At 40.2% G+C, this 27,606-nt stretch overlaps 1 protein-coding gene across 21 annotated transcripts; it reads right to left on the bottom strand.

Moving 5' to 3' along the window:
• Positions 1-366: 366 nt before the first annotated feature.
• abi2b (abl-interactor 2b) lies at positions 367-24,726 on the bottom strand. 21 transcript variants are annotated; one of them, XM_057829354.1, is made up of 12 exons: positions 24,535-24,726; positions 20,505-20,672; positions 13,618-13,794; positions 12,191-12,208; positions 11,774-11,880; positions 9,834-9,980; positions 9,077-9,201; positions 8,678-8,878; positions 8,151-8,315; positions 5,626-5,709; positions 3,263-3,448; positions 367-2,179 (listed from the first exon to the last, which is right to left on the bottom strand). In XM_057829354.1, exons 1-12 carry the CDS (start codon positions 24,682-24,684, stop codon positions 2,004-2,006), a joined length of 1,704 nt encoding a protein of 567 aa, XP_057685337.1. In that variant the 5' UTR covers positions 24,685-24,726; the 3' UTR covers positions 367-2,003. The 21 variants fall into 21 exon arrangements, with proteins under 21 accessions (XP_057685337.1, XP_057685338.1, XP_057685342.1 ...); XM_057829355.1 differs by having other exon boundaries at positions 9,077-9,198; XM_057829359.1 differs by lacking the exon at positions 5,626-5,709.
• Positions 24,727-27,606: the final 2,880 nt, after the last annotated feature.

Raw genomic sequence — 27,606 nt, 5'->3', positions numbered from 1 at the left:
GCTAATTTATGATATCGCATCATTGCTAACACCTTTTTATTTGCCTGCCAGGTAAAAGGCAGATGACGGTCACAGCTGCAGATTGTCAGAACATGTCCTCTGCAAGAGCTAAAGAACACAACTGTAGACAAATATCCCTTTTAGTCTCGTCTCCTGTCTACACAGGTAAAGACCACTTTTCACGGCTGTCGTTTTCTACCTGGGGGTATCGAAGCAGAAATTACATTTAAATCTCATCCCGCTCGTGGCTGCCAGTGTGGTTTGCCGGCGCCATCCCCAAATACGTTCTGCTTAGTTCTGTCTGAACACGACAGAGGTATTTGAAAGCTTGGTAAATTAGAGACAATGAGGAGTTTGACGACAAGGGCAATTGAATCCGTATATCTTTATTGTCTTTGTTCTCTGGATTTTACAAATATGAGACTCTTGCAAATCAACTTCAAATGTGCAACACAATGGCATCATGGACTGATACTGAACTGCCTATCAGGTTCTCAAGCTCCCCTCCGGACCCCAAGCCCGATTCCTCCCTTCGTTCCTTCCAAGGGAAGTTGAACAGTTTCTTTGGATGAGGTGGGTCACAACTGCTTTTTCAAATGACTGCTCTTGCCATGTGGTTTTTGGGGAAAGCACAGATAATAATGGCATGCAAGACTCACATACAGACCCACTGGAATATTTTTCATTTTTAATATAGAAAATAAAGTTTCTGGCTTAAGTACTGAGGGCACGCTAATACCGAACACTGCCAAGCGCGTTTAACTCATTGGCTGCAATTGACGGTGATAAACATTTAATTCATTTGAATTGGGTGTTAAATTCAAACAGATTGGACATATATTGCCGTCAATGACACGGAATGACTTAAGATGGTACACCCTTTAAATTGCTCACAACAGATGCATCAGATGCGACGGTTAAAACCATTTCAACAACAGCGGTCATATCATATTTAATAAATCTTGTCGCTTTTATATTAGTTCTTCTACATCGTTTCACTACAAATGCATGTTCTTTTGGTTAAAACAACTTGTAAAAAGTGGAGAGAGAAAAAAAAAATCATCCCACTCTGACTGCAACACGCGTCTCAATATGGCACAATTATCTTTGAAATGACCTACGTAAATGTATCACCGTCGGTAGGGAGAAAAAGATTCACGTCTGACCATACCTAAAAAATATTTAGACATAAATCATCACAATAGAGCCACCTTATCCTTCAAGAAGAGACATGCCACTCTGCAAATCCTTTTCAAGCAGTAAAACCAAAGAAAAATCATCCCCACCACTTAAGAACACTGCAACTGAGCCGGAGGCCGACCTTGCCACACGAGCTAATAAACTTCTATTATTCACAAGAGAAGCTGCACACTCCGCAAGTGATCGCTGTGCAACAGAGTACTTCACGCCTCGCATCTTTGGAGGGTCACTGACCATCCGTTAGCGTAAACGTAATAGGATAATATAAACATTTTCAGCCTTCTTTGCCGTGTGTCACATTAAGACACTGGATGTGCTTATAACGATTGTTGGTGCTTCACCCCAACAAGATCCCTATCCACATAAAAACACTTGCTGCATGTTTTTGGGTTTGTCCAAGGAGAAAAGTTTTCTGCAATGCCTTGCGAAGGCATTCTCTACCCGGCCTTAAACCGAAGCTGCAAGATGAAAATCTACCTCCTTTTTGCCCGCACATAAGAAAACCACAACAGAACGCAAATAAATATTGTACTCTAAAATATGGGCAATTTGGCAGAACAAATTCAAAGACAATGCCTCGTAATGTATTGCAAACTCTCCAAATCAAACAGCGGCTAGAAAGAAACAGAATGTTAAAAGTAGTGGTAGTTTTGTTTAGGTAGAGAGGAGACCGGAGGTCGTCTCTCCTTTCCAGAGGTGATCATGCTCTGTATGTTCAAAGTCTGTGACCTTTAACCCTTGGCTCCCCTCCTCTTCCCCATGGGCTGCCTCATTGCCCAGAGGAGGGTAGTAGGGGGTGTTTCTCAATCTGCGTAGTGCATGATGGATTCCACGTAGTTGCCTGGGAAGAGGCCTGTGGTTCCGTTCATCACACCCTCGTACCAGCCGTCATCGTTCTTCTTTATCACGTAGATGATGGCCCCCTCCTGGAAGGACAGCTCGTCTTCTTTGTCCCGACTGTAGTCGTAGATGGCCACCACTGGGGGGCAGTCCAAATAGGAGAGTCAGCATCTTGTCACCGACTCAAGTTAGATGCTATTTAACCATTTTTAACAGTCACACATTTAACTCAGTAGCTGCCATTGTCAGCACTGGATGTCAAATCCATTTTGACTGGGAGGGTTGGAAGTGAACAGCCCTCGTAGTCAAAATGGATTGGATATCTAGCGCCGTCAATGGCATTGAATCAAAAGTGTTCACAGCCAGCCCTCGCAGTTTAAATGAATTGGACGTCTATCATTGCCAGTGACAGACTAGGAGTTTAATACTACTGAATTTTTAATTTTTTTTTTAAATAATAAAGCTGTTAATGAGGGCCATAACTAGAGAGATTTTTTGTTTGTAATCATTATGAATTGATTACTTGTGGTTGTAATAAAAAACTACTAAAGTCATTTTCCAATAATTTGAACTGTTTCATGCATAAACGGATAAAATGTGCGTATTATCTGTTTAGTTTTTTGATACAATCATGTTTGCGAGTGAATTTGTTCAGCAAATTGTAGGATTTGAAATTGATCACGCTATGATGTTACACCGTGCCTTATTATGCAGATACCTGCCCTCTTCGTTCTTTCTCCACGGTCACTAATAGCCGTTTGGAGATTGCCACTTCCCAGATCTAAAATATGTCAACAGTACTTTTGTCAGACAACAGATTCTTGTCTTTGTCAACACCCTATTTAAAATGAGATTTTCATTTTGGGCAAAACAAGCTGGCAGATAAAATAAAACAAGCCACCAGCGATAATTAGTCACAAACTTGTCATTTACTTATGACAAACTATTTACTTTCTTGTCCAACAAGTGTGCCAGAGAAGTACAGCGCCCGGCAAAACAATTATTTTTCCACTAGATGGCAGAAGGAACCTGCTGCCTTGGCTTCTTACATAGCGTATATCAGATTTGTATGAACTTAAATGTGAGAGTAAACAGAGACAAGCTCATGAAATTTCTGATGTTTTTAGGGTTGTGTGTGTTAATATTTTCTAACATAGCTTAAGTGCATGAACTCACTAAACGTTGGGAAGCGCTGATTGATCAAACAAAACTAAATGCTGACCTTTCTCCAGGTAGTTGCGTGGCGCCCAAGGTGGGTCCTCCTCCGCATACGGGTCACTGTATTCCACCACTGCTGACTCTTCTTCTTCCTCATCATCCTCGTAGTCCTCTGGTGGGGGAGGAGGTGGTGTTGGGTCCTCGAACACAGGCTCATCGGCAAGGGGCGGCGGTGGCGGCACATCTGAGACTAGTTTGAAAACGGGATCAAATGAAATCCAATTCAAATCAGCAGACTGAGGTAACAAAGTATGAGACGTATTCCCATGCATTTGGGGAGAGGACGATGACATGCGTTTTTTTCACCCACCAGGTAAAAGACATGCATGAAACAAAAAAAATACTCCTGGGATTAAAAAAAAAAAGGAACGTCAAACATGCATTTGAGTCCATTTTTTTTATAAAACATGAAACACTGCTCAATTGTCAGTGTCTTTACGCCCATTTTCAAAACTCTATACAGTAGCTACTCTGTTTCAAAACCTGTGCTTGGCTCAAGACTACAGTGCCCGTTTTTAAATAAGAAAACAAGACTAATTGGAAATGGTGTCAGTCAGGGAGAGACTAAAAACGATGGAAGTGAATAAGGGCTTTTTACTACCGAACTTAAAAGTTGGATACAACACTCCATCACTGTTGTGCTCTAATACTGTAATAAAAAGCAACATCCACCTCGCATGAATTCTAAATATATTTCACAGCAGCAACTACTACTTTAAATAGGAACAATATTAAAAGTATAAAGAAAAACGCAACATATAAAAAACACCTACACACTGTAGTTAATATTAACTACTCAGGATGCAACGATACTCGGTTTTATATTGAACCGTTCGATACGCCCTCTTTGATTCAATACGCAAAAACATTCGATCCAAATGAAAAGCTCCCAAAATGTATTTTTGTCGTCTCTCTCGCTAAAATATCCGGCGCAGCTTTGCCATGAAAAAAAACTCTGCCGCTAGCAGCCCCCTCCTCCACTCCTCCCCCAAAAAGGCATGAAAGGTGAGAGCTGTGGCGCACAAGGTTCATTGCACGTGAGGAAAGACAGAATCTTAAGGAGGCGGCTTACCGGCTTCAATATCATGCAGATCTGTTGTTTGGCAGCATTTTAGGTGAGCTGATGTGCCTTCCCCACTCGTACATATTAAATACAGACTGTCTTTACGGGTATGTTCAACAAAGTCCGCCAATAAAGTGTTGCCGATTTTGCTGCTACGATTAACCTCGCTTTCACAACAAACAGGTTAAGACCGCGGGTCACAGAGACCTAACACACGGCTACATGTTAAACAATGAGTGGCAAATTAAAAGCGCTGTACTTCAAACTCGTCCTGTTTATGAAAGTCGATTGTCAAATGCTGGTGTTGTGAAGTAATGAGCAGAGGTGACTTCTGTGGCGTTTGTTAACTCTTTTTTTTGCCCAACAACACTCTTGCGCACACACTAGATATCATCAAATAGCAAACTAGATGTGTTACGTTAGATCCCATCCCAAACTGCCATGACTGAATGGAAGTTAAGCAGGCCAAATCAATCCATACCAAAGACTATAGATAATGCTGCAAATATTCTTAATTCAGTACGTAACATACAGTAGATGGACTCGGACCAAACAGGATGTTTTTCTCAATTGGTAAACATACCTGCTAAGAGAGTAATAGCAATCAACAGTGTGCCCCGCCTCACTTTACAAACAGTAAAGATTGTTCTCAGCATTTTATTACAAAATTTATCTTCAGATCAGTAAGAAGCAAGCACATAAATATTAGGCACTATAATGCATGTTTATATGATGGCATTGTTATTTTTGCTTGTTAGGAAAACATTAAAAGAAAAAAAAAAAAAAAAACACTTGTATTTTTTGTTTCAGAGCATTAAATGTATTGAATCGAATCGAAAATCGTGTCCCTCGTATCGAAAATCGTTCCGAACCGTGACTTAACTGTATCGTTGCATCCCTATTAACTACTGTGCTATTTTGTCATTTACGTCTGTAGCCTCAAAGTTTAATGCAAAACTTGGTAAGGCCACTTAAACGAAGAATCTATCAGAAGATTTTTTTAAAATAAACTTTGGCATTTATTTATGATAGTACCACCCGCTGAGAGAGGGGGTTCGGTGGCTGACTACGACCATATTTGCTGTGAAAGGATGATACCTAGAGGCCGTTTTTTAAAATAAATTCCCATACAATAACAGAATGGTTGATGGAGGAAAATGTGGCCTTTTAGTCACAACCCTTTGCCAAAATAGTACAGATAAGTTATTTTTAGACTAAAATGCCCCAAACCATTGGCTGCTGACACACTAATGACAAATGAGAGTCAAGATGGAGCTCATGCAAACAGCACTAGAACCACTTACTGGTTTCCTGAACTCGGGCCACAAAGCCCATCAGGGGCAGCTGAGGGGTGATCTGCATGGATGGGGGAGGGGGTGCAATTGGGCCTGCAATTGACAGTGTTGAAAGATAGAAAAGGACAGGGGCGGGGCCAAAATACTTTGTCATTTCAAAGTACGTACTGTATTTTTTTCCCTTTTTAAATAATGAATGATAGATGTCTACAATATTCCCTACATTCACAATTTGCATATTCCTAAGGGGGCATATTTTTTGGGAGGGGAACTTTTCTCTAAAACTCACCACGCCATTTTGTGCTCAGGCCTGAACCATGTATTATAGAAGTATTTCTTTGGCACCATCTTGCTGCTAAGGGACTATGTTGAAGTGCATTGAGCTTCATAAGGCATACACTGGCAATTCTAAACCTTTTTAAGTGGTGTGGAATCATTCTCAAATTTTGTGGGGAGCACAGTATTGGAGGCGGAGGAGGAGCCATTGATTATGTGTGTCTGTAATTAAAGGAAGCAAGTGAAATACTGCGCTATTCATGGGGACAGCTAAGAGATGATCAACTATGCATACTTATAGACATTAGGGGTGTGCCATTTGGGCACCCCACGATTCGATTCGATTACGATTCAGGGTGCTACGATCCGATTATTAAACGATCACGGGGTTGACGATGATCACTGTTATCGCGATTATCAATGCATCGTACATTACTACTTAATACAGTAGCCAAACAAATTTATGTCCATTATTTATTTAAAATATCCTAATGAGTCAACAGGAACGATGGAAACATGCCCATACAACAAAAAGCTGCCCTTAAGCTGCTTTTTTATTTATTTTTTACAAGAAAGTGCAAAAACATTAACCATTTTAGAGGGAATACTTATTTCTCTCAACAACACAATAACATTTACACAGGTGGAATTAATTCCACATTTTCTGGAAACAAAGTGTTTTTAGAAATAAGACTTCTTTTAACCAATATACTTTGTTTTCACAGAATTCTGTACTATTTCGCATGTTTGTAGTGTTACCGCTGTACTTAATCATGGTTTTACACGTTCTGCATATGAAATACACGTTAGTGAATTAGCTAATTAGCTTAGCACTCGACACTAACTATTAACATCTCAAAAACAACAACAATAAAGGCTAAACAGTACAAGAGGGTTCGAGTACTCACCTCTTTTAGATGCACACGGGTCTTAGCAACACACTCAGGACATTTTTCAGTTGAAATGCCTTAAAACTACTGCTGGACATCTAAATGACAAGGAGCAACGAACTATCTCTCTTCCCCTCTTGCTCTAAAAAAATAACTTGCGCACAAAAGCGCGACCGCCGGGTTGCGTTTCTGTACCTGCCTCTTTCATACACAAATTTATTTTCCAGTCTTTTGAAAAGGAGTAAGTCTCTCTCTCAGCAACCAGCAGCATCCATCATAACGTGCGCGCGCCTGTTCACGGTGCCCGGCGGCAGATGTGTGTGAAATTTCGTTCTGCTACGAGCGGCTGCCATAAAGTTATGAGGGGAAAAACATAGTTTTTGAACGTTTATGAATCGTAATCGAATCGTCATGTGCCGAATCGCGATGCAGGTAATAATACATTTTTTGGAACTCCTCTAAGGCTAGGTTCATACTACAGGTCTTAATGCGCGAATCCGATTTGTTCGCGTTTTTCCGACTCGAGTCAGGCATTAACATGACGGTCTGAACGGGACAAGTCGCATCGAAGTGGACCATTTCAAATCTGATCTGGGTCACTTTCGTATGTGGTTCAAATCCGATCTGGGCCACATTTTTCCAGCGGTCTGTACTGTTAAGTCTCCCAAATCGGAATTCAAGCAGCAATTACGTCATCAAAGAGCGAGTGAGACGCTACGGTAGCAGCGCAGCTGTGCGTTATTAGCGCCTAGCTTGCATTGAACATGGCTTTTGGGGAAGGGCCAGATTGACAACATTCAGAAAAAAATTTAAATGGGTTGAGGATGAGCCTGAGAATGATCGGTTTTCTCTCTGCTCTATATGAGCATTATTATAAGCAACGCCGAGAGTCGGAGCAAACTGCCCGTTCGTATATGTGTGTAACATGCACGGACAGTGCGTGCATGCTACCGATCCATATAAACGTTGAATATAAGCCTAAACGGGGATTATTTATGTCTGTTATTTATGTCCTCTTTTTGGAAATCAAAATATGATCTCCCTGGAAAGACAGATGACAGCCAGCAAGTGTAGTAATTTGTTTTGATGCTTCTGCGCATGCGGGTCTTCTTGCTCAGCGCGTGTCGGACTGCGAATTAGTGTGCGTGCGTAATACTTGAATGGTCTCAATGGACAAAGGCAGTTTGAATGGGTACGCCAAAAAAACAGATATGACAAATCGGATTTGTGCATTAAGACCTGTAGTATGAAGCCAAATAGACATTCAGTAAAACATTATTTAAAAAGTCTGAGAGCCTAACTTTAAACATAGTCTGGTAGTATTTGTTCCTAAATAGAAACACACAAATACTCAAATATTGTTCATACCTTGATTCTGGGCAAAGTGGGGTCCACCGTTGAGCTGGTTCTGATTTGGTGCCATGTTAGGCTGGCCGGTGACAGACGAGGGTCGGCGGTACGGCAGCGAGCCTCCCACATGGGTGTTCTGGGGCTGCTGTGCTGGGCGGTTCATGCTGTAGAACTGAGGAGCACCTGTTGGAAAGCACCCATTTAGACGGTGTTTTGGTTTTTGGGGAAAGAAAAAGCTCAACTTTGGAATAATTACACTACACAAATTTGTGGCACAACCAAGAAAGGATGAATTCTCATGCGCAATACATCGCCATGACAACACAGTTGTTGTGAAGGTTGAAAACACAAAGGGGAAAAATGAAGTGTCATCATTAACCAGACATGCAGTTCCAACACAAAAGTGCTCTACAGAGCCTCTACAAATAATACTCCTTAATGACGTGAATTTCCAGTCACATTTATAGCTCGACAGACCTGCATATGGATCAGCTGAGATGATAGGTGGCAGGGTGAGGGCTCTTTCCACATTGGGTTTCACTCACCTTGTGCAGGGTTTCCATAAGCAGTGGGTCCTGTGCCAGCAGGGGCTGTGGAGGTGGGGAGCTGGGGAGGGGGTGGGGGGACATGCGGGATCTCGGCAGGTGGGCTAGAGGCTTGAGGGGGGCCATCAAGAACAGGGGGTATGTGACCAGGAGTAGTGGCTGTGTTGGGTGGAGGTTTAGTAGCATTGGATTGGGCAGGGGCTGAGGGGGTGTACAGGTTGCAAAAAAGTCAGAGGAAGGAAGAAGACAAGAAAAGAAGGGTGAAGTAGAGGAGGAACATTCTACAATACTCAGGGATCGTTCACATTCTCATTTGACATTTAGTGTAAAGGCTGTGCAGCATCTTGTCACTGAGCAGTTTTGTCATTGCAGTCATGAGCAGAAATTAATAGGTAGTACCTGGGAAGGCTGTAGGCGGGGCCGGTGTAGGCACAGCGATGGGCACGCCCACACTGCCACTGCCGCTGTTTTCCCGGCTGCTGCTGCGACTACTGCTGGGGTGACTGCCTCCACTGCTCCCGCTGCTGGTGGTGGGTTAGCAAAGACGTCAGGACACGGACAACACTCAGCTTCACACCAGCCACCTTCTCAAATTCAGCTCGTGTCACTACATTTAGGGCTTTTACTATAGCACGACCCATCACGGAGAAACACACTCCAGTGATGTAAAATAGATCAAAGCAGCCTAACAATGAGAGAGACATGGCAAAATGAGCACAGACAAAAGACAAGAAATGACACACCGGTATAGCAGGAAGCAGAGTTGCAGTGAGATGAGGATGGGTGAGGCTCAAAATATTCAAAATCTTCAGTCTTTAATAGGCACCACTTTTTTACTTAATACACATTTTCGGTCTTCAATCACCCTAAATAATGGTTTTATCTTCAAGAGGATACGTTACATGAATCTTGTTGTACTGCAGCTCAGTGTCTTAATATTGCCATCATTTCTGTACAGGTTATGCCAGTCTGGGTATTCGCCATGTGAGAAATACTTATGAGACGAGGGTTAAAGTCGGGACTCCAAACAAGGACATTTCAGTGGTGGGTCGGGTTTAAAGGTAAGAAAGGAGAGGAATAAAGGCCTGGGGGTAGCGCAACAGGGGCAGTGTTTTAGACGTAGTACTGAGGCATGCTGGGAAGGGGTAGGGGGTACCTGTACGTGCGTATCCTCTGATTAACAGATGCATTGCGTGCTGGGCTCTGCAGGGGGTGCGCCATGTTGCGCGTCGGGCTCGAGACGTAGTCGTTAGGGACAACGGGAGGACGCACTGGCTCGAGCGTCCTATATGGGGAGTGTCGCCTGTGAGAGGGTCAGCAGTTGGTAGGGGTGGAGGGGCATCCACAGAGAATTGTGGGACAGGGGAAGGGGGAAAGTGGGAAACAAACAAGTGCAAACTTAAAGAAAATGGGGAATGACAGATGGAACATTAGGGCCGGTTGGGGAGAATCCGCAGATAGCAACAGCTGTGCAGAACCAAAGCAGCACTCGGCTGCCTGAAACAGATCGAGCCTAAAGCTATTAAATCTATACCATATAATGCTGATATGCTTAAAAGACAGGATATGAATATAAAAGACACTGTATTTTAAGTAACACGTTAAATTCCCAGAAAGGGAGAGGTAGCCGCTTAAGTGTGAAGATGCTTTCATGGCAATATGCTGCTATGAGGAATATGGACAGCCAGGAGTGGGCAAGCCGATCATAAACACAACTAAGTGATATAAAAAAAAAAAATATATATATATATATATATATATTCCAAATGTCAGTCTTTATAACCTTTTACAGGGCAAGTGACTATTTTTTGTGGTTAAAAAAAAATTAACCCCGTATGGACTTGGCACACTTGTATAACAAATGTTACTACATCAGGGGTCTCCAACCTATTCCACAAAGGCCCGCTGCGGGTGCAGGATTTCATTCCAACCAAACAAGAAGACACCTTTTCACCAATCTGGTGTTAAAAGCGCAATCAGTCGAGTGCAGTCTGGTGCTGCTTGTTTTAGTAGAAACCTCATTAGTTTAACTTCTCTGTGTTGGAAACAAAAACCAGGACCCACAACGGGCCTTGAGGACCGGCTTAGTGACCCCTGACCTACATGACCCAAAATGCGATGTCTCCGTATACGGACGCCAGGGCTCAATTTAAATTAAATCATTGCTTTATAAAATTGTTACTCATCATTATTGTATTTCTTTATATATTACGAATGATAACATTTATAAAATCAAATGTTTAAGTCTAAATGTTAAAAACTAAAAATGAAAATAAGAGAAATATACTCTGATTATGACCCCCAATAACAATCTAGATTTTTATTTGATTTCAGATTACTAAACTTATTCCCAGCAAATGACAACAATTGAAATCCAATTCATTTAAAGTGGAATGACTGGAGGGGAATGTTCATCTTTCAGCACCACTGACAGCGCAAGACGTCCGATCCATTTCGACTGAGCGGGCTAGCAGCGATTCGCCGCCAACCCTTCCAGGATTGGATCTCTAGTTCCTTCATTGGAAGCCAATGAGTTATACGACTGCCCTATAAAGGGTTAACCAAAGACTGCAGAGTAGGAGCCATCATGGAAGTGCAGCTGTGGTGGCATGCTTTTTGCAGACATAAACACAAAGACTACACTTGAGAAAGTCACTGAGCAGATGGGACAAAGCCACTCACAAATCCAGCAGACAATTCCTAAGAACAGCCACACGCACATTGACATAAATACTGCCTGAGACTCAGGACGGTTTCCAAAATGACAAGAACAAAGAGTTTTTCAGATGCATGATCAGACGCCCCGCTGGGATTAGACACATTCAACAGTCCGACAAAAACATAGAGGAAAGCTGCTGATTTTAGAGCTTTGACTTAGGATGCAAAATATGCGTGGAAACATGCGCGCACATCTACGCTTTAAATTTCCTTGTTACGTTTCTTCTTCACTCAGAGACACAGAGCAAGCGGACAGGTGGATTGTCAACCTTCTGTCATCTGCTTGGGACTCGAGTTTGACGGCCAAGACAAGTGGGCTGGAACATTATCACAAATACAAACCAAATGTTTATCTGCACACCGAAAAAGGTTACCCACCCAAGGGTCCCCTTCCCGCTCATAGGAGGGCTGGGTGGCTTCTGTGTTGGGGGATTTGTGCGAGGGAGTCCACCTCCACCACCAGCTTTCATGCTCTGAGCACTTGCCTACACAAACAAACAGGCGTTAGGAAAAGTAACAGGTTCATATTTGCTGTATGGGTGCTTTTATTAAATACACACAAAAAAAACTTAAAAGGAGTAGTTAGACATTTTAAACCAGTTCAAAACCTTAAATGATCATTTCTGATTTGTACGTTACTGCTGAAATCCAGCCTAAAGATTTGTAATATCAAACTACTCCTTTAAAACAAAACCCAATTAATACCACAGCAACAACCACAAAAACACCAACAAAAATCAGCATTCCAAAACCCAAACTCTTTCTTCTTTGTGGGGCTGGCTTTGAAAATCTTACCTTAAACCTTTGCAACCACTACAGTTGATTACAAAGATTAAATAAAGGCGAGCAGAGAGAGAAAGAAAGAGAAAAATCAGCAGATTAGTGTGCAATAGAAAAGAGGAAATCCACAGCCCAAAAGTGATTTGTTTTCTTTTATGAAAAAATGGTGGAGAACAAATGCAAAGCTCAAAATTGATTTGTTTCCATTTATACAAATTTGGTGAACAGAGAGTATGTAAAATAAGTTTTTGAAATTCCTTTATAAAAGTATACTAACATGAATATAAAGTGCTAAGATAAAACAAGAGCTCAACAAATACTATCTTGAAACCATTTAGCCGTGGAAAAAAGCACAACTGATGATGAAATGGCCACTAACGTCACACAATTTGACCTACAGTACATAGGCTACGTTCATACTACAGGTCTTAATGCACGAATCCGATTTTTTCGTGTTTTTCCGACTCGAGTGAGGCATTAACTTGACGGTCTGAACGTGACAAGTCGCATAGAACTGGACCATTTCAAATCCGATCTGGGTCACTTTCGTATGTGGTTCAAATCCGATCTGGGCCACATTTTTCCAGACTGTCACGGCAGTCTGTACCGTCCAGTCTCTCAAATCGGAATTCATGCAGCAATTACGTCATCAAATAGCGAGAGAGACGCTAAGGTAGCGGTGCAGCTGCGCATTATTAGCGCCTAGCTTGCAGTGAACATGGCTTTTTGGGGAATGGCCGGGCTTGACAACAGTCATAAAAAATAAAAATAGGTTGAGGATAAGCCTGAGAATAATCGGTTTTCTCTCTGCTCTATGTGAGCAATATTTTAACATTGCCTACACGGCCGAGAGTCGGGGCAAACAGCCCGTATGTGTGTGTGACATGCACGGACAGTGCGTGCATCCTATCGATCCATATAAACTTTGACTATAATCCTTAACGGGGATTATTTATGTCTGTTATTTGTGCCTTCTTTTTGAAAAGCAAAATATAACATCCCTTGAATGGCGGATGACGTGCGTCATTTATTTTGATGCTTCTGCGCATGTGGGTCTTCTTGCTTAGTGAGTGTCGGACTCCAAATTAGTGCGCATGCGTAATACCTGAATGGTCTCAATCGACAAAGGCAGTCTGAACGGGCACGCAAAAAAACGGATAAGACAAAAAATCGGATTTGTGCATTAAGACCTGTAGTATGAACGTAGACATAGACTTGGCTTAATAAATCAACATTGATCGGTAATCATCAAATCTAAACATTATGTTGATTGACAAAAAAACAAAAACACTGCACTTTATCGGAACTGCGTAACAAGTCACTCAAGTCAAGACCAAAACAAGGCACTGCAGAAAGTTGTGGGAGGAAAAAAATCAGAAGCATGCATTTCAAAGGCGTTTCTGAAAAAACAAAGCATGTTTACTTCTCTATATTTTTTTTACCTTGACTCCATGGCCCATGTCATCCAGTATGCTGTAGTCAACAGGCTTGCGGACATAGCGCACGGGCCTCTCAGGATTGGCTGGGGCAATGATCTTGTGTGTGCGGGATGTGTTTTTGTTGGTTGTGAGGATGCCAATCTCTCGCCTGGCCACCTTCTCTTTGTGAATGTCCACCGTCTGAGTAAATGAATGTTTCCTCACATTGTTATAATCGTAAATGACCACATACTGCAAGTACACTCAAGTAAACATATACATAAAATTAAGCAATCACCGTATTTTTCGGACTATAAGTCGCACCGGAGTATAAGTCGCACCAGCCATAAAATGCCCAACGAAGAGGAAAAAAAAACAAATATAAGTCGCACCAGAGTATAAGATGCATTTTTGGGGGAAATTTACTTGATAAAATCCATCAGATAGAACAGATATGTCATTTTGAAAGGCAATTTAAAATAAAAATACAATAGAGAACAACATGGTGAATAAGTGTACAGTATGATAATGTTACATGATGCATGAACAACGAAATGCGAACATGTCCAGTATGTTAACGAAACATAGTTATTACGAGTTGTTGAGATAACTTTAGCGTAAAGAACATGCTAGTAGTTTACCAAGTTTACCAAACCATCAGTTTCACTCCAAAACACCAAAAATAACATGTGAAATGATATAATAATTAGGGGTGTAACGGTATACAAAAATCTCGGTTCGGTATGTACCTCGGTTTTGAGGTCACGTTTCAGTTCATTTTCGGTACAGTAAGAAAACAAAATGCAAAATATAAATGTGCTAGTTGTTTATTACACACCTTTGTGCTTTCAACAATAGGAACATTAGCCTATACAAAGCTAGAATTCTGCTCAAAAAGTAGCTGGTATTTAAAGATAATCCAACAACAATTTGCCTTTCAGACCCCGCGTATTGGTCAGCTTTCTTTCCGAAAGAAAGAAGAAAAAAGAAGTCCTGCGCTAAAGAGAAAAGCAATCCCAATGACTTTTAAAAGATTTTAACACGTATTTTACAAATGAAATGCCTCAAAGAATCATTTTTTTTCTTATGAACGGTTTTCAAAAGCTTTATTGGTGGATTTTCTCAAGTTAAAGCGCCACACATAAATGAATAAATTTAATTGTGTAAGCAGGATCTTTATTCTTCTTCTTATTTAATTACAGGTGTTTTAGCTCATTTCAATTATCTTATTTAAATGGGCTAGTACGGCTGCCACGTTGTCGCGCCGTTGACGTTTCTGGGTTATATACTGTCCTGCTGTGTTGGTCCTTGTTATAGTAGAGAAGACGGAGTAAATATAATCTACACAAAGAAACTGTAACCCGATCGACTCACAGCCTAGAAAAGCAAGGGTTACATTACATCAGAAACTCGTTCGGTACGCCTCCGTTCCGAACCGAGCACCACGTACCGAAGCGGTTCAATACAACTACATGTACCGTTACACCCTTAATAATAATATGTTAATAATTTCAAACATAAATCGCTCCAGAGTATATGTCACACCCCAAGCCAAACTATGAAAAAAACTGCGACCTATAGTCCGAAAAATACGGGTACTTTGTTATTTGTTGCAACTGAATCCAAAAGCTTTCCTTCAGGAAACATTGAGACTATGCACACCAAACATTTGTAGGTAAGCCCTTGCATATTCACATCACATAAATTTCTGTTTGTTTTATAAATATTCTCTGTCATTTGATGAAAACTCATCTACCATAATTTCCGGACAAAAAGGCGCACCTGACTATAAGCGGCCACCCACCATATTTGACACAAAAATGGCATTTATTTATGGATAAGCTGTACCGGACTATAAGCTGCAGCTGTACTCACTGTATTATGTGGTATTCACACTGAAAGATATTAACCTTTAACTACTGGTGCACGATAATTATCAGTCCGATAATAGAAATTAGGACGTCATCCCAATAAATCCAATAAAATTATTAATAGGACCGATAATACTATGTACTAAGCCTGAACGATATATTGTTTAAACATCGCCATTGCGATGTGCGCATGCGCGATAGTCCCATCGCAAGGACGTGCGATAGTTTTTTTTTTTCCAATCCACAAACCTTTGATCTGCTTCATTCGCTCGCACAGCCTCTCTCACCCCCTTTCCCAGCTCTCAGTCACTGCGGCACTTGCTTATTAAAGTTAACGATGGCTTTGATCTGGTCAAAGAAGCCGGGCAGCAATCTGTCAATCATCGTTTAAACAGTTTTTGCAAATAAGCGCCGGCTGGAATGAATGTGTGTGTCTGTGGGGGGAGAATGTGGAGACGTTCGAGACATATAAAATAAACGCCAGAATTGATTATGAGGAGTTTGTAAAGTCACAGCCATGTTAGGTAAACACAGTGCTTCTCAATTATTTTCTGTTACGCCCCCCCCAAGGAAGACGTAAATGTTTCGCGCCCCCCCCCCAACTCTCTGCCGCCACTGTAAATAGTATCATTTGTCTATAATATTACGATTATAAGTACGCCTCAGCCTAACATTGTGTCCTTTTTTTCTATCAAAGAAAAAAAGTAACATAGATCAACTTATAATAAAGTATAACTTTATTAACATTGTTTTGCTTGTAACAGAAAAGACTTATAGCGCATCAATTTGCCTAAGGTAAAAAAAAAAAAAAAGGCACATCCAAACTGTAAAAATACACTCAAGGTACATTTTTGACCATTTGATACTGAAAAATAAAATGTAATAAAATCAGTAAATAATAACAAATTTAAATTGATTAGAAACATTTACTATTCAGGACAACATGCCAAAAAAATTGATCGAAAAAACAAAACTGAATTGGGGGGGGGGGGGGGGTGTCTTTGGACAGAAGGAAAGTTTTTATTTTCGCTGATTCACCACAGTGCTCACTGGTTTGCCGATATAACACTGACAAAGCGGGACGATTGTGACAATTGGCAATATTCGGCACGTTTTCGCTGAAAAACAATCAAGCGGCTTATCAATGAGATTGAGGTCTAATGTCTTTAAGTGGCGTCTTAACTGATTTGGCTTCAGACTCTCTGCTATAATCATTTTTAGACTCAGTAAACAGTGGTCTTTCCTCATTTCCCACTGTATTAAAAGTCAAAGCCAAAAGGCAAACGGCCCGAAAAAAAGCACATTCTCGGCGGCCGAGGGCGAACTGTAGGTGAGGGCGGTGGTCGTGACGATCCCAAGCCGAAAACGGCACTTCTCAGCCGGACACGTGAGAACCGGAGAAGACCGTGGGTCGCTGCGTGAGGCCAGCTCTGCATGAGTCTCTTCCGTGTGCTCTTGCTTACTTCAAAAATACTGCACGCACTATGAAAATGAGAGCGCCACTGCCACCCACGGAGTGGATGTGCAAGTACACTTTATTCTAGTACGGCAAAAAAAAAAAAAAAAAAAAAAAGCATGTTCCCCAAGGTCACTCGCGCCACCCCTGGCATCGCTCTGCGCCCCCCTGGGGGGGCGCGCCCCACCATTTGAGAAGTACTGGGTAAACAGAAGCATTTAATAAAGCCAAGAATTTTTCTACTACAGTACTTTATTCTGGTTTAAAAATTATTCAGTGGGACAGTTATGTTTAAAACTGATCATAATTATTACAACTGAAGTGCTTAAAAAGCATATATATATATATATATATATATATATATATATATACACACACACACACATAATTTTTTAAAAATCATACATGGGGGGAAAAAAGTGAGAAAAAACATACGTCTTATATGGATCTCTTTCCAGTGCTAGATCTGAATAAATACATTTAGCACACACACACACAAAAATGGGGGGGCTACTTTGCGGTTTTTCACTTATCGCGGCGGGTTCTGGTCCCTATTAACCGCGAAAAACGATGGAATACTGTACACTGTGGTCATGATGAGTCATCCAAAGTCTTTCCAAACAGCTATTCAAGTCATCTAGTAAAAATTTATTTAAAAAAAAAATATATATATATATATATATATTTGTTTAATATTGCAATATAATATTTAGGGCTGTCCCAAACGACTAATTTTCTCCCGATTAGTCAGCCGACTATTTTTATGATTAGTCGACTAATCTAATAATTAAAAAAAAAAAAAAAAAAAAATTTTTGTTTTTGTTTACTAATTTAGCAATGAAATTTTTGTTGACGCTTATCAATTCACAAAAAACATATTGGAACACTTAAATTATTTAAAGTACAAATAAACACGTAAATAACAATAATAAATCACAAATAAACAATGAGTTCAAATGCTGATAGAATTACTGTAACTGGTGTAGCATCCCGATTGAAAAGATGGTCTCTTAAACTGATGGTTTACAACTTTTATTCCATCCTTGATGTAATCACACCGTAAAAGCTACGGTGCACACAAATAAAACAACACAATTAGAAATTAACAAAAACTTTTCACCTTTTTCCTTTCAAACCTTATTTATATATCAATTAATTGCCTATATGAATTGCCTTTACCTTAATTTATTACCTTATCATTGACAATCTCTCCCTTGAGTGCAATCACTGTATATACTGTATATATTTATGACCTTTTAACCATATATAATTTTCTATACCATAAAATAAACCATAACATGAAATAAACCTGTCAGTTAGCATGAAGAACAATGCACTTATAGGCCCATTGTCAATGAAACATTATTATTTAGTAAGGCGACAGCACCCTCTGGTGTACAAAAAATGAAAAAAAAAAAAAAAATAAATAAATTACAAACTGGGTGTCGGCGCTTGAGGTGTTTATTCACGGCCGACGTGCAGCGGAGCTTGGCATTGAAGAGACAGGACAGAAGAGTGTACCCTCCTTTGTTTCTTTGAAATAAGTCAATGTTTTGGACACTCTGGTGCGCTTTTTTTGGCTTTGTGCCGCTTTCCCCGCTTGCATACAGAGCATCCGACATTCTGAACATTCCACGCATATATTTTTTCAACCCTTCATTAACCATCGACGGGATGTTGTGCTCGTCGACGGATTTACGTCATCGATGACGTCGACTATGTCGACTAGTCGGGACAGCTCTAATAATATTGCAATACATCGCAAACCCCCCAAAAATCGCAGCAATAGTTTTTTCCAATATCGTTCAGGCCTACTATGTACTGTAATATTTTTGAGACGGTGTCTGTGGATTGGGATGTGTGCGTTTTTAAATCAAGCGCTCCCTTTCTGTGACGTCACACTCAAGTGTGCCGCACGGCTGGGGAGAAACACATCTTAACAAGCCACTTAAAAGATGAAAATCACTGCGATGGTGTTTTAAAAGAGCACGAGTACGCGTGAGCTGCAAATGAAGCTGCCCATCAAATTCCAAAGCAAGCCAGCTAATAAGCCGGGGTTGTACCATTTAACGTGCCCTTTGAAAAGTTTCACAAACGATCACAGAAATGATGGCGCTAGACAACCAACCCTTTTCCCTCGTTGAAGACATAGGATTCAGGCGGCTCCTTCGTCATTTGGAGCCAGGTTCATCATTCTAAGCCGCTGCCACTTTTCAGATGAATGTTTACTGGCAAAGTATGATGAGATTGCCACACGCTTCCATACTTCGATCAGCAACCATGCACGGCATGTAGGTTTTCACCCCGGACATACAGTATAGACGTGTAATGTCAGTCCTGTCAGCATGCTTGGTAGGATTTCGTACTATGCAGAGAAGAAACCTCATACTTTATTGAAAGTGGGTTCAATCACTGCCGTTTATATTGATTATTATAAGGCAAGCCATTAATCCTTTTTGTTCTACCATAATCTGTTACTAGGAATGAGTGATTAACCTTACTATGTAACGTTTGCATTTTACAGTGTTAGTATGTTATTGAGAGGCCTTTTGGTTATTGATAGGCTTGCTGTCCTAACCTGTCTCCCAGGTTAAGAAAGTTGTTTTGACCCAAGACCACAACAGTCTCCTCTCCTGTAGCCACCAAATATTTTTATCTGATGACAAAGCACAATACCTGTTGGGTTTATGTTTTAGTTCACTGCTCATTGTTTAGGAAACACATCTTCAATCATATTGACTAATTGAATGTGATTGACTCAAATTATATTTATTTGAAAAAATTAATATGGGCACTTTATTTGAAGTCAAGACTGTTCTTGTCTTTGTTTTGTTCATTATAATAATGTTCATGTCATTAGGAAAAATCTGGTTAGGTCAAAGGCAAATCTATGTCGAATTCACCAGTCGTTTTTTTTTTTAAACCTCCAGGTGTTCAAGGTAAATATTCATTTAAAAAATTATATATTTATTATCGGTTATCAATATCGGTATCGGCTGTAAGGAGCACTAAGTTATCGTTATCAGTATCGGTTTCAAAAAATGGATATCGTGCACCCATACCAGTAACACTATTTGACAGCGGCGTCATAACACGGCCAAAAGACCATCATAATTATGACATGACACTGTCGCGAGCATTAAAGAATGCTTATGACAAATGTCATTTCGTGTGATCCGGCTAATTATCTCACTTTTGAATGCATATAAAAAATGCGAGCTGGACATAAATGGAGTTCGTGACAAAATTTGGAGGATGACCCTTAATGCCACCTGTCATAAGCATTCATTAATGCCCATGACAGTGTCGTGTCATAATTATGACGGTCTTATCATCTTATGACACTACTGTCAAATAAAGTGTTACGTATTAACCCAAATAAATCAACAAATAAGCCGCACTAACCTATAAGCCGCAGGATTCAAAATGAGGTGAAAAAGTAACGGCTTTTAGTGTAAAATTTACAGGTAAACAACCAATGACCAATGCTTGATCTAATTACAGAAGAATATTTTAAGGCTAGTACTGGGTGTTTTCACAGTTTTGATTGAGTTGTTTTCTTCACGGCACAGTCCAGTACCTACCTGAGAAATGTGGTTGATGGATGACTCCATGCGGCGTAGCTGGGAGGCCTGGATATCCAGCATCTGCAGGACATTGTTGGCTAGCGTGTTGATCAGGTAGGCCACACTGGCCAACGACTGAGTGGTGTAATTCTTGGTCTCCTCCAGTGCTCGCTGCTTATCTGGAGACTGTAGAAGACAGTGTGAAATTTTATGCTTGAATTGCCATATATACAACGTTATTCATAAGAACCCTTATTAACTCATAAATTGTTAATTTGAGCTAAAATTTGTGTCAGTTTGTCATCATTAGGATCAAAGGTGAGTAGAGGAATTTAGGTTAGGAGTACGGGGCTACACTCTGGCCTGGTTTTCAGCAAATAAAAAGGCACTTAATAAGAACTTGGGTTTTTGGAATATGGGAGGAAGCCATAATCAGTGTAGATATAATTTAAGCCTGAGTTATACTCCCGCGTTGCGGTGACGGCGCAGCGACTACGGCGTCATTCGACATTCGATAGTTCTGCGGTGAGGGAACGCGTTGCTCTGTAATTCACCGCCAAGCCACTAGAGGGATGTGGCGTTATGTTTGTACGGTTTTGGGGCATGCTTGTTGATTTCTGCTAGTCGGAGAAAAAATAAACAATGCAAGATGGAACTCTTGAAAGTAAATATTCTGCTCATCAACACTGAATCAGTATTGAACATACAAATGTTGAGGGGCAGGCGACGCAGAAGACTGTTTCGAGGCGGTCTGGCCGACTTTTGATGCCACACAGAGAGTTTTAGACTCGGGTGGAGAGAGCTAGCTGTGGCGGCTAGCTTCAAACTGGCGTCAAACACTGCGTTCAAGGTCCGCAAAGCCCTCTAGCCCGATTTGTTTGCCGTGTCCTACAACCAGCCAGTGGGAAGCCATAGCAGATTTCTGGCGTCTATGGAACTTCCCAAACTGCGTTGGGAGCCTTGATTTTAACGTTATCATAAATAGCACCGAGGCACTCTCAATCAGTGATGATGTATCGTGTGTCAACTGTGTTATTGAAAATTAAAGATCAAAACAACTCTTTTGACACCAAATCTGTGCTTTATTCTTCATATACTTGAAGTGTGACATGTAAATAAGTCACAGACTCACAGCAAACATATGTACACAATAAATGATGAAGTGCACCAACCCAAAATACGACAACGTGATAAAAAGTCGGCAGTTTTTGGCTGCTTTGTGTGGCCACTCGATTCCGAACACACGTCTCGGTGGTTCTTCCATTTTTTTTTTTTTTTCCCAATCGCCGACCTTGCCATTTGGCAATCACAATAATGTCTTGACGAGACTTGCTCTTCGATGATACTCCCGTCGGCGTGGTCCATTTTTGCGTGTAGAAAATAATGTTTAATTCTATTCTACAATGGCGGTGATTTGGCGCTAAACCGGAAACAACAGTCTGAGCGGACCAATCACAGTCCGTTTTCGCAACGTCATACACGTCTACGGGACGCGAAGGTTAGAAAATTCGAGAGGCGCGCGTCAGACTACGGCGTACGGTCGTAACTCGGTTCTTCCTTGACGGCGTAGGTCTGACGCGGAAGTATAACTCGGCCTTTAAGAACATGCACACTACACAGTGAGGGGAAGGCCACAGCAGAGTTTGAATGCAAATACTGTGAGACTGACATTAAATCCACTGTTGCGAGATGATACTCTTGAGTCCCGTGCCAAATCTGACCCTATCCCAGAGGACTTCAGGAAAGTAGTGGGGTACACCCTCACCAGCCCAAGTGGAGGAGTTCCCAAAAATTTATTACATGCATCGCGATTCGACACGTGACGATTCGATTACGATTCATAAATGATTCCCACATAACTTTATGACAGCCGCTCGTAGCAGAACGAAATTCAAGACACGTCTGCCGCCCAGACAACTTTAAAGGACGCACGCACAACGTTATAATGGATGCTGCCTGTAACTGAGTGAGAGATTTACTCCTTTTCAAAAGTCTGGAAAATAAATTTGTGTATGAGACAGGCAGGCAAAAAAGCGCAACCGCAGTTATTTTTCAGAGCGAGAGGGCAAGCGAGATAGTTCGTTGCTCATTGTCTTTCAGATGTCCAGCTGTAGTTTCAAGTCATGTCAATTGCAAAATGTCTTAAGTGTGTTGCTAAGACCCGTGTGCGTCTATAAGAGGTGAGTACACAAACCCTCTTGTACTGTTTAGCCTTTATTGTTGTTGTTTTTGAGGTGTTAATAGCGCCCAGCGCTAAGCTAATTAGCTAACGTGTATTTCATATGCAGAACGTGTAAAACCATGATTAAGTACAGCGGTAACACTACAAACATGCGAAATAGTATAGAAATCTGTGAAAACAAAGTAGATTGGTTAAATGAAGTCTTATTTCTAAAGACACTTTGTTTCCAGAAAATGTGGAATTCATTTCACCTCTGTAAATGTTATTGTATTGTTGAGAGAATTAAGTACACCCTTTAGAATGGTTAATGTTTTTGCACTTTCCTGTAAAAATAAATAAATAAATAAAAACAGCTTAAGGGCAGCTTTTTGTTGAATAGGTGTGTTTCCACCGTTCCTGTTGAATCATTAGGATATTTTAAATAATGGACAAAAATTTGTTTGTCTACTTTATTAATTAGTAATGTGCGATGTATCGATAATTGTGGTAATTGTGATCATCGTCAATACCGTGATCATCATTCAAGAATTGAATCATAGCCCCCTGAATCGTAATCGAATCGAATCATGGGGTGCCTAAGATGGCACACCCCTAATTGCAAGCCTGTGCTTGATTAGGCTTTTTAAGTTTATCTCTCACCTAGTTCTAGCAACTTTGCCATTTAAACTATATCCTCTGATAACAGCTTTAAATAAACGTATCTGCATAACATCAAGTACTTCAAAGATGAAGATATACACAGGTTGGAATAGATCAGATGACAGTGATAAAATAATGTTCAAAGGCAACTAGTTTGCCCATGAATATAGTGTAGGGCAGGCATCCGACAAACAGTGTTTCCCTGGAAGTCAAGAGTACAAAGACAAAAGGGAACACTGTCAAACAACCATAACTCAACTGCGATTCTTAACCTGTTGACGCAGTCACATCAGAATGAAACAAGTCCATTTTGTCATGAAGGGAAGTAATCAAGAAGGAAATGATTCTCGAGAAGGATTAAAAGGAGGAAGTTAAAAATAATGACATTATTTATTTAAGGGAAAAACAAAGATGTGAAAAAGTGAGAGAAAAAAAAATCAGAGCAGCCAAGTTAGCAAGGCAACCTGTCAAACCTGCTCTTTCAGAAGTAAAATAAGACAAATCAAACCATTTAACAGCACACTAGAAAACACTCACGACAGTAAAGGCACGCCTCTTTTACTATACGATTAATTTCCAAATAGTGCGGGTTAGATTACACCTGCTGGACAGCCCCAACAACAGGCAGTGAGAGGGTAAAAAATCTATTTCGAGATGTTGCAACGGTTTTTGTGAACATACTGTAATAATTGCAATGGATTATACGGTAAACATATAAATGAATGGTTAAAATCCAATGAGTCGCAGTGTTTGTCCACGAGATCATAAATCAGCCGACTGGCACTGCTATAAAGAGATGTGCCGAGCAACGATGAGCAGAGATTAATCTCGCTTTTCGTCCTACAGCTACACTCAATTCGCGGTTGTATCACAGATCCCAGCGGCCAAACAAATCGATTATCAACGCGAAGCAAAACGTTGCTCTCTGATGGAAAGCTGCGAGCTATCTGACTAGGGCGACAGCCCACGGCCATTGTAAAAGTCACACATACGTGTTTGTACCGCGGGAATGACAAATATTTCGAGGCAGTGTTCATTAATCACACGCCGGGACATGAGAAAGAGCTCGTGAGTTGAAAATAACCGCGCATTGTTTATTGCCTTTTATCCGAGCTTGGCTAACACTGCACCTCGTCGAAAATACTAGCAACAGCTACCCCGAGCTGCGTTTGGGGTGCCTGCGAAAATCAAGTAAGAGAGCGTGTTTCCATACACGGAAACGCTTACCTGGACATAGTTGCTCTCACAATACTCGGCGACTCTTTCCAAATTAGTAAAACTATCCAGCAGAGCGCTTCGACCTGCTGGAATTTCTTCTTCCAAAAGCATTTGTAGCTCCGCCATTTTCACATCTTTAGCGGGGCAGCATGGGCTCATTGGCGCCGCCACGGTTGCGTGCGGTACTGTAGGGATCACGGGCTGATGGGTGGGGGAAAAGTCACAGAGCAGTGATTCTCAGTGGGGAACTAAAAGAAACGCAGAGGATGCTGGTTCCCTCTAGCGTCAATGAATAGTATAACAGCCTTACGGTTCACCTGTACAGTATTTATTTATTTATTGTTTTAGTTTTGACACTTTTGGTGTCCAAAATGTCTAGTTTTTATTGACCCGCAGCAGAGTATGAGGATATCATTGAATGTTGCCCACATAATGATAAAAAATTCTGCCTACATTAGGGGTGTGCCAAAATATCGAAATTGTGTTATATCGTGATAGTTTGTATCCGAAAAGGTTATCGATATGCTCTATGGAGTCACAGGAGTGCCAAAATTAAAAATAAATAAATAAATGAATAAATAAATAAATGAATGAATAAATGAATATAAAAAGAAATAAATATATAAATAAGTAAATGAATAGGTAAATAAATGAACGAATAAATAAATATAAAGAGAAATAAATATATAAATAAATACAAATATAACGGTATACTTTGTCATTGACATTTACTTTTGGTAATTGACAACCACAAACGGAAAAACTAAGGCCAATATTTTTCATTGACTTTTACTTTCTGTCATTGAACACCACGAACGGAAAAAACAATGACAATTGTATATTTTGCATTTGCCTTTTCTGTTTGGCTTTCACATTGGCATTGGCATTTGTCGATCGCCTTTCCTCTTTGGCAATGTAAATGGCAACTGCGCAGAGAAATGGTCAGTCAATCAAATGATGTTGGGAGGGGCTTTCCAACCAGGAATAGTAGTCGATAACTGATTATTCCTGGTTTAACTTTCCGCACATGCGCCGTACACCTACCCAAGCGCAACCGCGGCTGTTTTGTGTGACTGCACTACGCCACTTCCTCCAATGTCGTCATGATTATAAACGCGAAGATTCGGACATAGAAAATAATTATTCTTTGAATGGTCTGGCATGTGTGTTGAATATATTTTATAATTTTTTTTTATCGGTCTAGAAAAATGTATTTCTATCGTTGAATCTATCCATATCCATATCTATCCAGTCTATCCTATCCATAAAAACCACACGTGCAACTCGATAACCGACGTCACTTTCCTTCAGGTAAACTAGGAATAATCAGTTATCGACTACTATTCCTGATTGGAAAGCCCCGCCCAACGTCATTTGATTGACAAGCCGTTTCTCTGCGCATTTGCCATTTACATTCCTGAAGAGGAAAGGCGATCGACAAATGACAATGACAATGTAAAAGCCAAACAGAAAAGGCAAAGGCAAAAAATACAATTGTCATTGTTTTTTCCGTTTGTGATGTTCAATGACAGAAAGTAAAAGTCAATGAAAAATATTGTCATTGTTTTTTCCGTTTGTGGTTGTTAATGACCAAAAGTAAATGTCAATGACAAAGTATACCGTTATATTTTTATTTATTTATATATTTATTTCTCTTTATATTTATTTGTTCATTTATTTACCTATTCATTTATTTATTTATATATTTATTTCTCTTTATATTTATTTATTCATTCATTTATTTGTTTATTTATTCATTTATTTATTTTTAATTTTGGCACTCCTGTGACTCCATAATGCTCCTGCATAAAGGTGTCGATGTCTAAAAAAATAAAATAAAAAGGAATCAACAAGTTGCTACCAAAATCTTCCACCATAATAGTGTCTCAGTTAACTCTTAAGGCTGCATTGACGGTGCACGACGCCCAATCTATTTAGACTGGGGGTTTTCAGGGCATTTACAGGTCACTTGCGGTTCATTTTAGGGCATTTATAGGTCATTTCCTGTTGAGTTTGAGTCACTGCCTATTCATTTGGGTGATTCCCAGGTTACTTCCTGTTCTGTAACTCAAAATCAAAAGGAAGTAACCCATAAAATACCCCAATATCAACAGGATGTAACTGACATCAACAGGTAAATGACTTAAAATGGCCCAAAATTACCTCACTGCCTGGCATTGGCTGCCACTGACGGCCATAGACGTTCAATCCGTTTGAAGTGGGAGGCATGGCAGCGAATTCATTCATTCGCTGCCATCCCTCCCATTTCAAATGGATTGGACGTCTGCTAGTGACTCATTCCAATTCACAGCAGAAACTTGTTTTTCTGTGTATTAGTTGTTGGTCAGAAAATCATTCCAGGATATTCTACAAATATATCGATAATCGTTGTATCACCATATCGTCAGATTATCGTTATCGTGAGCTTTTTATCGCAAATCGTATCATATCGTGAGTTACCAAGAGGTTCCCACTCCTAGCCTACATTATGTTGCACTTCTCAGTTTGAACATTACCTTAGCAGTCAAACCCTGACATTACACTGAAATCAATGTAAGAAACTGTAAAATTTCACTAGTTTTACATAAACACATTAAAAAAATATATATATATATATATATCCAACGTGATAAACTAAGCTATCTTTTTTGGGTTTTTTTTCCTTCACTTGACTTTTTTTTAATTGTTTTGCAAAGTTTAGTCGTGTAAATCCAGCTGGGAAACGCAGACAAGGCTAAAAAAGCAGTTTCTGCTCTTGCACCCCTCTTTTAAATAAACTGCTGAATTTTAAGCCAAAAGAACTGTTGTGTGTGATAGAACAATATGTCTATATGCTGCCATAGCCATTTCATGGAGCATTAAGCCCCCAAGCTATTTTTAATTTGTGCGTTTTACCCTGGAAACCCCAGTATACACACACAGCGCAACCGCTTTTTTTTCAACACATTCATATAAGAAGGTAAGTAATCATATCTATTATTTGAAATGGCTACCATTTTTAGCGTTGAATCATTAATTGATGTCTAATATTAAGTTAAAAAAAAACACTAAAAGATTATTCACTTGCATATTTTAAACGTT

The sequence above is a fragment of the Corythoichthys intestinalis genome, chromosome 2 (genome assembly GCF_030265065.1).
Source record: "Corythoichthys intestinalis isolate RoL2023-P3 chromosome 2, ASM3026506v1, whole genome shotgun sequence".
Lineage (NCBI taxonomy): Eukaryota > Metazoa > Chordata > Actinopteri > Syngnathiformes > Syngnathidae > Corythoichthys > Corythoichthys intestinalis.
The sequence above is the reverse complement of the archived record's forward strand: the minus strand, read 5'-3'. Positions and strand labels throughout refer to the sequence as shown.

Bases quoted from the DNA above. Each gene is read 5' to 3' on its own strand.
- abi2b (XM_057829354.1), bottom strand. From the start codon at position 24,684: ATGAGCCCATGCTGCCCCGCTAAAGATGTGAAAATGGCGGAGCTACAA. The intron at 8,316-8,677 runs GTGAGTGAAACC...GCTTTCCAACAG, and splicing joins TTATGGAAACCCTGCACAAG to GTGCTCCTCAGTTCTACAGC. The intron at 5,710-8,150 runs GTATGAACAATA...TGTCAATTGCAG, and splicing joins CCACTTTGCCCAGAATCAAG to GCCCAATTGCACCCCCTCCC.